The sequence below is a fragment of the Trachemys scripta genome, chromosome 9, assembly GCF_013100865.1.
Source record: "Trachemys scripta elegans isolate TJP31775 chromosome 9, CAS_Tse_1.0, whole genome shotgun sequence".
Lineage (NCBI taxonomy): Eukaryota > Metazoa > Chordata > Testudines > Emydidae > Trachemys > Trachemys scripta.
The window spans coordinates 76,536,099-76,549,114 of record NC_048306.1 but is presented as its reverse complement, the minus strand read 5'-3'; the positions used below and the strand labels follow the sequence as shown (position 1 = coordinate 76,549,114).

Below are 13,016 nucleotides of genomic sequence, written 5' to 3'. Positions count from 1 at the left end.
GCCTTTATCTGCTGCTGATCACCCAGGCCCTTGTAGGATACAGGCACTACCTGCACCCCTCATTCGCTGATTGCCCATCCCCTAGTTTGTGGGGGTGCTGCCTGGGACACCCTCCCCCCATTCGCTGCTGACTGCCCGCCCCTTGACGGGATACAGACACGTTTTCAGGGGAGATCTGCCCTGGATCCCTGATCCGCTGCTGATTCTTTGCCTCCCGTTGGGAAGTTTGTTGCATTGAGCTGGTGTTGCGGTGCAGAAGATGAACCCTGCTCCCGTCCCTCCACCTCCGGGGCAGCAAGTGATCCATGTCACCCAGGACCTGGACACGGAGCTCGAGGCGCTCTTCAACACGGTCATGAACCCCAAGCCCAGCTCCTGGAGGAAGAAGATCCTGCCCGAGTCCTTCTTCAAGGAGCCCGATTCGGGCTCGCACTCCCGCCAGTCCAGCACTGACTCGGGCAGCCACCCGCCCCGGCTGAGCGCCGCTGGTGCCCAGCATGTCCGCTCACACTCCTCGCCCGCCTCCCTGCTAGGCGCCGGGGCTGGGGCCACCCCCAGCCCGGCTCAGCAGCACGCTCACCTTCGCCAGCAGTCCTACGACGTGACCGACGAGCTGCCGCTGCCGCCCGGCTGGGAGATGGCCCTCACCCACACGGGCCAGAGATACTTCCTCAAGTAAGTGGGGCCCAGGGTGCCTGGAGATCCAGGCGGGGCGAGGGGGGCTGGGGGCAGGTGTAAGGGCAGGGCTGAAAGAGACCTTGGGCCCGCTGTGTGTTTGGGGTGGTGGGGTTAAAGGGGCTTGGCCCGGCTGTGTGAGTGGAGGGGTGTAAAAGGGACCTTAAGCTGGCTGTGTAAGGGGATGTGTGAAAGGGACCATGAGCTGGCTGGGGAGGGACGGATAGATGGATGTAAAAGGGACTTTGGCCAGGTGTGGGGGGCAAATGAGGGCTTTTACCAGTTCCTTATATAAAACATTGATGATGGGGGCAAAGAAGATTCTTGCACTGGGGCACCGTGTGGGGATAAAGGGGCCCTGGGGTTACTGACTGTTGAAAATGAAGTTAGTCATTGCCATGTTCCTCTAGGATGACATAGAAGCTGGTTGGGGGGTAGTTATGGGGACTGTAAGGTGGTTGCCAGGTTTTGATGATGAAGGGGGGAGGGTTAATTGGCTGGTTGCCATATTTCTCACATGTTGATGCTGAAGTGGAGATAGCAAAAGCTATGGTATGGGATGGTTGCCAATGGTCTTATGTATGTTGTTGAAACTCAGAAATTGGTGTGGGTGCCATGGAGAAGTTTATGAAATTCTCACAAGTCACATACACATAGAGGCCATAGAAATCACAGAGAGACATTCTACGGGTCACTCCATTTTAAGGAATTTCATTCAGGAGGACCTGGGCACATCCATTTACAAGTGAGTCTATAAGGAATGATGGAGTCTGACTGAAGGATGAGCCCATATGGATAGGAGATAATACGCCATTTGTGAAGTTTCTGTATCCTGTAGTTTTTTGTTTGTTATATCTCCTTGATTTGCAAATTATCTTGACTGTTAGTACTGAAAAAGAGAAATTTACTTAGATTACTATAGTCAGTTCACTCCACCATAATACAATTGTCATGGTTTGTCACATGATTTTTTCATGACCAATTTATGAAAGGACTCTTGGAGGTAAACAGGATGAGAATACTTAATAAATAGCAAGAGAAAAATATAGGTATGATTGTTTTCATGGTCTCAGGTGAGTATATGCTGTGTTGCAGGCATTAAAATGTGACCTAAATGGTATCACAGGTTAAATATTGCAGTATATTAACACTTATTTCAGTGAAATATAAGGTTATCTTTTCCCATTGTTTCCACATTAATTAGTATTAATGCACATTCATTCAAGTAAACTAGGTTAAATAACTGAGATAGAAATTCACAAAAATGAGGGTCTTCAGATTAAGCTGCTTTAGTGTCCTTAGTTCAATCCTTTATTGCTATGGAGTCTCAACAACATGATCCTTAATTAGACAGTTCTGTGACACTGTACAAAAATAATAAAGATACCTTGCTCTTCGATAACATTTTCCATCAGTATATTGCTAAGTGCTTTACAAAGGAGGTAAGCCTCATTATCCCCATTTCACAGATGGGGAAACTGAGACACAGAGAGGTGAAGTCACTTGCCTAAGGTCAGCAGGCCAGTAGGGGAACCAGGAATAGTACCCATGTCTCCTGAGGCCTAGTCCAGTGCTCTATCTACTAGGTTGTGCTACTGTGCTTTTCTGTACTGCTTTCTGTCTGAGAATTCAAAAGCACTTTATATCCTCTAATTAAGCCCCACAACAATCCTGTCAAGTAGGGAATTGTTATTCCTAATTTACAGAAATGAGAAACAGGCATAGTGCAGTTTTGTGACTTGCCTAAGGTGAATATCTTTGGTAGATATAGGAACATAACCTAGGCCTCCTGGCGTTAGTTACAAGGCCATCCTTCATATCTTGGGTGGCTTTTGAAAATGGAATGTAATTCTGCAGTGCAACCGGTGTAAATTATATTTTTAGCTTCCATATCTTTAGTGACATTGGATGCTTCTTTATACTAGTAACATCTATTTTTTTTTAAGACGTATGTATGGCAACATCATCCAGTATCATTTTGGTTAATAATTCTGGCCAAAAGAGTATTATATTTTATTTCTGACATCGACATCAAACTGGTGCATAGCAGTGAAGCAGGCCTGATAATCACTATATTTATTTTGGTAAATTTCTTTTAATAGATTTATTCCTGTACTCCAGAGTTCATTGTAAACAAAGTGGTAGAATATTCAGTTTGTAAACAGTCAGTAACAGAAAACCTTGTTAGTGTAACAAATATATAAGAATAGTGTGGGAGTTCAACTGTTCAGGCTGCAGGAGATCTATATTCATTTAGCACAACTTCCCATCAAGGGAAATAGGAAGCTCCTTGAGCTTGAACCTAGCCATGACATAATATATGCCATCTGCATCAACAATGTATGAGAGGGCTAGAAGTAAAGCTAGTGAAGATTGTATTCTGAAGAAAATCAGTGACATGGTTTTATTATGATTTCATCACTTGACCACTTTGCAACCTGAGGATGATTCCGAAACCCAAAATCCAAACCATTTATGCACTTCCCCTGTGGAACTTGAGGGCCCGCCTTTGGTTGTACTCCAGGTTACTGTGAAACATGAAAATACACCTTCCCTATTCTGCCATTTTATGTTAGTCTACATTGGTGATAACATTCTGATGGCTCAAATAAGCATGCTTCTAAGGTCTGAGCCTGTGAGTTATTGAGTGCTCTGAGTTACCACCTAAGGCAATGGGAGACTTTGTCACTGGGTATCTTTCGGGATTAGTCCCCAAGAGAGCAATGACAAAGCTATAGAAAGAAGGAAAAGACTAAAAAGAGACTGATAACAGCACTGTAAACAGTCACCCTTAAATACAGGTTTTTCTGTTAATACCTGTTAGGACTCAGCCAACAGGTATTTTCAGGGTTTGGCTGATGGTGGCATTAAACATGATGAGTTACTATACTTTTGTCAGCAATCTGGCTTTTGGTTAAGATCAAAGTGATCTCCTGTGCTCTCACCTTCACCCATGCTGTGTGCATAATGCTGGCCCAGCTGCAAAACCAGTATTTACAATTTCCCATCATTCTTCTATTTTTGCCTGGGAAAGGGAATTGCACATGGGAGCACACAAGTCCATTTGCTGCAGATGATTGTCCATTTCTTAAGTTGCACTTCTTTTCTTTAGTATTCTACATTCCATTTGGTAAATAAGTATCAAAAGATATGATCAAGTGTAAAAAGGCATGTGTCATTTATGTGGCCTAGTTATCCTGGAGCAGTACTTACTTATCATTACTCATTTTGTTCATCTGATCTTAAAATTGATTGTCAGCTATACCTTCAAGCCCATGCCACACAGTACTATTCATATTCAGCCAAGAAAACTCCACAAAGTTAGATGCATTCCTGCTATATAGGCCAAAAGAATATGGCCCTCTGATCTCCTGCACATGTAAGCCCGAATAAAAGTATCTTCTATATTTTCTCCCATAACAATAATAAAAAAAATCAGAACAGGTTTTGGGGAATTTTGTTTTATTATGTTACTTTGTGCTTTATTTGTTGTACTTTTTAAAATGGACATGTCTTGGTTCACAACTTACTATTCTTTCCTTTAATTAAGGTTGACAGTGTGTGTGTGAATCGCTGTCTAACCTGGAATCTTTTGTGTGTGTGTTGTGGACTTTTTGTTTGTTTGTTAGGGTTTTATTTGTCCAACAGAATTTGTTAATCATTAAATTGCTGGGATTTTTTATTATAATTAAAAATGTGTGGAATGAAAGTTTTGTTATACAGCAAAGCAGTATTATTTTTTTGAGGATAACACCTAGCTACCTAATAATCAATTTTTAAACTCCGATATTACCACTGAGTATAATATATTTGAGAGAAAATAATATTTGTTGGAGAAATCCTGATTTAAAATAGTGTTAAATGATGTTTCTTAAGAGCCAAGTGAAAAATAATCTGTAATGTCAGAGACAAGTAATAAGATTGGTCAGTCAGATTAATTTATTTTAAAAACAGTTTTGGTCAGACCACATATATAAGGTTAACTTTGTGTATTCTTAGAGGCTATCTTTTCAAAAGTTTACATTGTCATCCAGTCTTCAACATTTATTTGTGCAGAGTCATTGGCATAAATCAGTTGTGAGGGAGAGGAGCAGAAGGAAGTTCAAATAGCAAAAATAAAGTTGTCCTACTCTTATCAAAGCACATTATATTTTTGTATTTGTTAAGATTTTTAAAGTAAATTCAGCATATCTATCTATCTATCTATCTATCTATCTATCTATCTTTTCAAGATGATTAAATGAAAGTAATGGTGTAAATGTTAATGAACAATAAGTTTTGGTTAGCTTTGCTGACCAAGAACTAGCTATAACTTGTAGAGATCACAGTCTTGCATGTTAATTCCTGTAGGGGAGTTCTGGCTATGACTGGAAGAAACATAAGTAGCCCCAGGACCGCTCCACCCTGTAATTAAATACCAAACCACTGAAGTGGGGGGATGGAAAGCAGACTAATAAACACATTCACTCATGCAGTAATGTTATCTAAAACATTTTTGCTGTGTGTGCATGTGTGGAAAAACCTTAAATTTGATTTTTCTTCTAATAAAGAGGATTTCTGGAAAGATAGGCATGCCTATGCATGGTCCTTTTTTTGGTATATGACAGTATCAATTTCATATTATTCAACATGCAGAAATGTGTCTGTAGTAATAAGGATTCTTCAACTAATACTTATTATCACTTATGGTGTTATTTTTATAGGAGACATAGCCTAATATTTCAAATGAAGTCTAAGGTTCAAGTGTTTTCTCTTTGTGTGTTAGTGTTTCTGGTTGGATTGTGATTTCATTCCAGAGGATAAACAGGTCTGCATAGAGTACAGTTTTTGTACTGAACAAATTTGTGGAACTGGTTGCAACTTTTATCTTTACCATTGTGTATTTTTAAAAAATGTTATAGTAAATGCTAGCAGTTTAAAGTAAAATTTACTAATAAAAGCGTGCCCAGGGAAAAAGCAGTGTAATTGTTGGTAGTGTTTTGTTTATATGGCATGCCCCAAGTTTTCCTTCTAGTGCCAGTGGGGGACTGGAAGCTTGGTTTCACATCTGGTCTGTTTTATATTACTGAGCATGTGCATGGAGTAGGGAAAGGGAGAGGAGATAGGAAGCAAAAGGAGACAGTATGAATATGCTTTTTCCAGAAAGGACCAACAAGATGTATAGTATTAAAGATAATTATGATACATACATATTTTCCTAATACTACTTTCCTATAGCAAATTCCAAAGTAATTTCTGAAAGTGCCATAGGGATTACTATTTATTATTGTTTAGTGCAGACAATGTACTCAGTGCTGTACTGTACTCAAAAATAAAAATATTTGCCCTAATGAATGTAAGATGTTAATTAGTTCCAAAAGGGAGAGGAGTTATCTATAAGTCTTACAATCTCTCTATTAAACTGGGTTCCACAACAGGAAAAAAAATAGTGTCTTTGTACTACAGTATTCTGCAGTAGTTGGTCCAAACCACTACGGACCTGTCTACAGCAGGGAACTACATAAATGTATTTAAACTACTGCCAACCACTGATGTAAAAGCGCAGCAACACTGTGGCTTACTTTGGTATTAATGTATAGTGTGATGGTGTTAGGCAAGAGGTCATACATCTTCACTATTTTTAATTTTGTGATTTAGAAAGCTACTCACTTTGCAATGTTTCAAAGTAGCAGCCGTGTTAGTCTGTATCCGCAAAAAGAACAGGAGTACTTGTGGCACTTTAGAGACTAACAGATTTATTAGAACATAAGCTTTCGTGGGCCACAGCCCACTTCTTTGGATGCATATAGAATGGAACATATATTGAGGAGATATATATACACACATACAGAGAGCATGAACAGGTGGGAGTTGTCTTACCAACTCTGAGAGGCCAATTAAGTAAGAGAAAAAAAACTTTTGAAGTGATAATCAAGATAGCCCAGTACAGACAGTTTGATAAGAAGTGTGAGAATACTTACAAGGGGATATAGATTCAATGTTTGTAATGGCTCAGCCATTCCCAGTCCTTATTCAATCCTGAGTTGATTGTGTCTAGTTTGCATATCAATTCCAGCTCAGCAGTCTCTCCTTGGAGTCTGTTTTTGAAGTTTTTCTGTTGTAAAATAGCCACCCGCAGGTCTGTCACTGAATGACCAGACAGGTTAAAGTGTTCTCCCACTGGTTTTTGGGTATTATGATTCCTGATGTCAGATTTGTGTCCATTAATTATTTTACGTAGAGACTGTCCAGTTTGGCCAATGTACATGGCAGAGGGGCATTGCTGGCACATGATGGCATATATCCCATTGGTAGATGTGCAGGTGAACGAGCCCCTGATGGTATGGCTGATGTGATTAGGTCCTATGATGATGTCACTTGAAGGCATTTTGCACTGCCTTTTAGAGTATTTCATTCATCCTTTAGAATCTAGGTGCCTTTTCCCCATCTCTAATGACTGTCCAGGTGGAAGGTAGTGATTCCATGACCGTGCATAGGGGATAATCCTGGTCCCCTTGCCAATATTCCCGCTCAATAAAAAAGGGGTTATAATGTCCAAGGGTATGTGGTATCTATTTCTGAGTCCACAATGGCTGCTGTATACAATCAATGTGTGTATTTAACTACTTTACAAAGTCCTTTATAGGTATGAAAGTTTTAATACAAAACCAAAGTTTATTCTTCGACAATTCAACTATGTCTGACTTTTATTAACAGAGCATTTGAGTGTCAGAATGTACGCATCAAAACTAAACAGATTTGATGATTTTGGTAACTGGTGAAATATATATCATTACAGTAGTTTTCCTAAATATATGCTAAAGTACCTTTAATTTAAGATCAGGTTTACCAGTATCACTTTAATGTCTAATGCATTACTTATCATGAGTCTATGGACCAATTATTTTCTTAGTTACACTGGTGTAAATCCAGAGTAACTTCCATAGCTTCTGTGCAGCTGAGAACAGAATTTGACTTTATCTCTCCAGTTTCATGGGGATGGACTTGATCTACTAAGTATTTTCCATTTCTAAATTCTGTGACTTTTAAATTACTTTTTGGGGGGTCAAACCCTCATTCCTGTGCAAAATTTGAGTGACTGGCCTGTGCCAGAGGGAGATGCACTGCAATCCAATAGGAGAGGCAAATAAATCCATTAATACAGTTTAAAGAAGCAGGGGATCGTACATAACCCCACAGTCAGTTCATTCGGTTCCACATGGAGAACACTTACAGGTTCAGGAACTGCATAGTCTATGTATTCCATTGATTTGGTAATTTGTAGTACCATATACAAAAGAAAATCCAAGTGGAATTTGAAAATTGATTCTCTTAACCAAAGTTTGATAAGGTGCAAATCACAAAGTTCTTTATGGTTTGTCTAATTAAGGACTAAATGAGGACTTCAGGATTTGGCTCTGTATTATTTGAAGAAGATTGTTTGTTTTATTACAGTGCAAACAAAATATCTTTTACACTTTCAACAATGAAGAGTTTTCTCTGTGTGTGTGTGTGTATATATATATATATATACACACACACACACAGGCACACACACATACATGCACACACACATTTAAACTTGGTTTGAAAAAGTCATTATGAAAAATGTAATTTAAGTTCAGTAGAGATAATAATTGGGAATCAATCATGAGAAACCTTAGTACATTTCTTTTGCAGGTCAGTAACATTGGTGCTGAAAGTTATGATCGAAAATACTAATAAAAGCTGTAGATGGTGGGCCATATTCTGCTGACAGTTACACATTTGGAACCCTACTGTGTTCATTGTGGTTGTACGCAAGTAACTGAAAGCAAAATTTGTCTTTTTGTGTTTTAATAGTAACAAATGAGAATTTCACTGCTCAGAAAAATTTGCAACTGTATTTTCACATACATACTCACTTTTTACATCTTGAGTTTGAATGCCTAATTTGATTATAGTTAGACTTGAAATAAATTGATTTTTATCAGTAGGGTGACCAGATAGCAACTGTGAAAAAACAGGACGGGGGTGGGGGTGGGGGTGTAATAGGTGCCTATATAAGAAAAAGTCCCAAAAAACGGGACATCTGGTCACCCTATTTATCAGTAAATAGAGGTAAATGTCAATTTCATTGTATACACAAACCAACAAAAAATATTTCCATTGATAATTGAAATGTACAGATAGGCAAAGTAAGAAATATGGAGCTTGAGAACTTATTAGAGTTTGATATAAGGCTCTGTATATTTTGACATGTAACACAGACATTTTTTTGTTTTAATGGTTATAAAACTTTAACTTTTTGAGTCTCAACATCTGTCATTATATAATTATATATAGCAACATCTGACCTTCCCCATGATTTCATGCAACTGTTAACATTTAAATAGATAAAAATTGAAGAAAAATTAAACCCCATAATTTTGCACAAATGTGAAAATTGATAAAAATTGAAAAACCGCTTAAAAATAAAATCAATATTATCCATCAAAATGATTTAAAAAAAAAGTTGAATTCTGCCAAGCCTAATTATGGTCTTTGGGCAGATACATTTAGTAGTAAAAATTGTAGGTATAATATGTCAGTCTAAACACTCTTAGTACAAAGTCCTTAAACTTCTTGTCTTGTTACATGAAGGTAAAACTGACTTTCTGGTAGTTTTAGGTACTTTTCCCAGCTAATAATGGTGCTTAAAGGTAGTCTACATATATCTGACAAATTACAAAGAGTACATAGCCAGGGTTGCATGCAGGGCTTGTATAAACATGTGAGTTATTAGGGATGGTCAAGAATAATAGAATAGAACAGGAAGGAAACTTCATGAATGATTATTCAAAAGCTTACACTAGTTTCCTGAAGACAAGTTGTTGAGTGCAGTCATCTTACGTTTGATATGTCTCTTTTATGTTTGTATAGTTTTAAAATGTATTACACAGTGTATACAATATACATATATGGTACATGCAAACTTCCATACGATTAATGACAACGTGCATTGCATTAGGGAGATTGGCAGGGAATTGTGAGTTTGCTAATTGTGTTGCTTTGGTTGATTTCCAAGTTTTAAGATATTAACTTTCATGCCAAATGTTACCTCCGAAACATTGAATTGAAGAACTGAAAAACTGCATTAGGATCTCCCATGTGTATAGATTAATTAGAAATAAAACATGTTTTACAAATATAGTTAATTTTTAGGCACTTTTTATTTGTATTGCTGCAAAGGTGTGCAGTTAGTCAAACTACAGAGAATATATAAAAGAGAAAATAGTAGAAAGTAGTATGTAAGATACAGGGACATCAGGTATCAGCTAGCTCATTTTTATTTGTTATAATCCAGTCAAGTGGGTATAAGCTTGGATAGGCTTCACTATTGTAAGTTATAGAGTTGCTTAACAGGACAGGTAACAATTTGTCTTCAATTATATCTTCGCTTTAGGTGAGTTGTCCTGTTGAACTATTGTGTATGTAAAATCTCTAAAGTTTAGTCATTTTTAATTTAGCACATGCACCATTTCATTATATTAATTTTGTGGCACTCAAATTGAACTTTACACTCAATGTATGAAAAAAGGACATTTATGTTCAAAGGTGCACTAATTTAATTTTAAATAGGCTTACAATAATACCTTTAGTTAAAGTGGTGCGACTTCAAATATAGACCAGACCTAAATTCACTATAGGCGCCAGATCCTGTGAAGTGCTGAGTGCTCTCAACTCTCAATTCCCGTTGAATTCAGTGGAGTTGGGGGTTTCTCCACTCGGTATCTTGCAGGATCAGGGCCTGTGTTGAAACCTTGAAAAAGCTATACTCAAAGGAACATGTTCCACCAGTATCACACATGCGAAAGTAATTGTTCTTTGTGTTTGTCTGTAGCTACATTTTAATAATTATTGAGCTGTGGTGATTATTAACCAAGCTTATGTTTAACTGTAGGTGTAGAAGTGGATTAAAAATCATTAAGGGAAATGTAATACTTTCAGTTGTTCGAATGGGAGACAAAAACATTTTCAGGTTAACTTAAAAACTTTTCAGACTTTCAAACTAAATGAAAAATGGCAGATGAAAACATTATGGTTTAGTAGCACAACGTTTTGTAATTATTACCAAGAGTTTAACAATTCCAGAATTTGCAGCAATGTGTTTAATTTAACCTCATAATTCACCAGTTGTTAGTTAGCAAACTATTATTTGGGTTAAACATTTTGAATTGACAAATCATTGGAATATACAAGCATATTATGAAATTTGTTACAATTAGTTATGAAATTTGTATGCAAAGGTATAAGAATAAATCAATCATGTAAATTGAATTATAATGGCAATACTCTTATAGCAGAAACTCAGAGGCAGTTAAGACACAGTGTCTAGCGTTCATAGGTCATGTCTACACTATGGGACAAGTGGCATAACTACAGAGCTGTAGCTATTCCAGTATACCCTGTATTTTAGACATGACCTACAATGAGGGAAGGGGTTTTTCTGTCACTGTAGGAACGCCACCTTCCCACGGGACAATAGCTAGTTCGACTGAAGCATTCTTCTGTCAGCCTAGCTGCATCTACACTGGGGGTTAGTTCGGTGCAGCTACAGCGCTTAGGGGTGTAGATAGCTATATCAACCTAAATTGTAAATGTAGACCAGGACTTGGAAAGTCCTTTTGAGAGCTGTTTGACATCTTGTTGACTGATAAGTATCTATTTTGGGTCTTGATTTGAGAGGTGCTGAATAGAGCAGAGTTTGGAGTTCTAAGTTAGTGTGTTTGTAAGCTGACTCCACAGAGCTGCTGCAGCTGAAGTGACAGATCATATTTACTGACACTGGTTATAAATGGACTATTTAACAATGTCTGTTTTGTATACTAAGAGCAAGGGCTGCCAAATGTAAGATTAAACACACAATTATAGTTTAGAGTGAAATAGAAAGAAGGAATATGCATAACAAATAATATCTAATTCCATTGAAATATAAGGTTTCTTTTCCAAAGGCGTATATGAATACTTAGAGTAGATGGTTTTAAAATCAGATTGTTTCACTGGAGGAAATTGTAAATATGTGATCTGACTAGATAATTCATTTATCTTTTTGTAAGAGAGGAAGGGGGGTGAGGTGGGGAGAAGAGGCAGTGGGGAAGGAAGGGGGATGGGATAGGGCAGGGGAAGAGAAGGGAATAGCGGAATGGGGTGGAGGATGTGGCGGGAGGGAGAGGAGGAAATGGGCAGGGGAAATGGGGAGGGGGAAGCAGGAGCCCTGCATGCAGCAGCTGGGGCCCCCCCGGTTAAGCCAGCCCAGCGCTTGCAGTCCACTTCCAGTGAGTACCCCTGCCACAGGTACCTCCTTCAGTGCCCTCCAAATAACCCTTCCAGCACCCCCCTAATGCCATCTCCAATTCCTCTTCCCTGTCAGTGTCCTCTATTTGGGAACTTGAAATATGGTAACTTTAGGAGTTGCTCTGTTCTCACGGCCTTGGTTTCTGGAGCTGGTGCGAGCGAGTCCACTCTGCCAGCAGGTGCCTGTCCCCTGGGCTGGGCATCGGGCTCGTGTGGCCAAGTTCAGAGTTCAGTCTGTGTGACCAGAAGCCATGGGGAAGGGCAGCCAAGGGGAGAAGGGGTGAATCTGCTCTGCGCACAGGGAGTGTGGGGAGAGTAACCCTGTTGCAATGGCAAGTCCCTGGGTGGCAAGCAGGGTCTGACTGGGCTGCTGAGAGCCAGATGCCCAAGAGGAATGAGTACTCCAGGGAGCACATTGGGGAGCATCTCATGGCAGCCAGGCTTCGTGGGCAGGGGTCGGCTTCAGGGGATGTTGCCGGCCAGCACAGAGCTCCTTCAGGGCTGAGGCAAGAGCATGTTGGGGCGCCAATTGAAGTTGTGCCACCAGCTCTGTCTGGGAGCACCAGGCTGCGCAGAGGCGGCCTGGCTCGGGGAGCAGGGCAGGGAGGTCTGCTGAGTGGGCAGCCAGCCAGTACTCTGGCTCCCAGAGCATGGAGAGCTGGGGGCCCGAGTGGACTAAGGCCATTCCATCAGCTTCCGATCTGCTGGCTCCTGGCAGGAGGCAACGGTTTTCAAACTGTGGGGCACATTCCTCTAGGGAGGTGCACGCCACAGTTTGAAAACCGCTGTGCTAAATGGGAGGCATAAATCGGGGGGGCATGTGATCCCCCCCACATGTTGCCTCTAGGGGCGCAAATATGACTGCTTGCCCCAGGCACTAAAATGCTTATTTATGACTCTGCTGGAAGTTCCAGCTGAAGATGGCTAAACATGAGCCCTGCGGTAGGCCTCAGAAATATTGCCAAGAAAGGTTTCTTGGGTGAAATTTGTGAGAAACCTATCACTAAGGGCTTGTCTACATTCAGAAGTTGCTCCAGTTTAACTTA

General features: G+C 39.7%; 1 protein-coding gene across 1 annotated transcript in view; it reads left to right on the top strand.

The window, feature by feature from the left end:
- The first annotated feature begins 224 nt into the window (after positions 1-224).
- Positions 225-13,016, top strand: part of WWTR1 (WW domain containing transcription regulator 1) — a 126,009-nt gene continuing 113,217 nt past the window's right edge. The window contains exon 1 of the mRNA XM_034780495.1: positions 225-675. Within this exon, the coding sequence (XP_034636386.1) occupies positions 260-675 (416 nt within the window). The 5' untranslated portion in view covers positions 225-259. The remainder of the gene's footprint in view (positions 676-13,016) is intronic.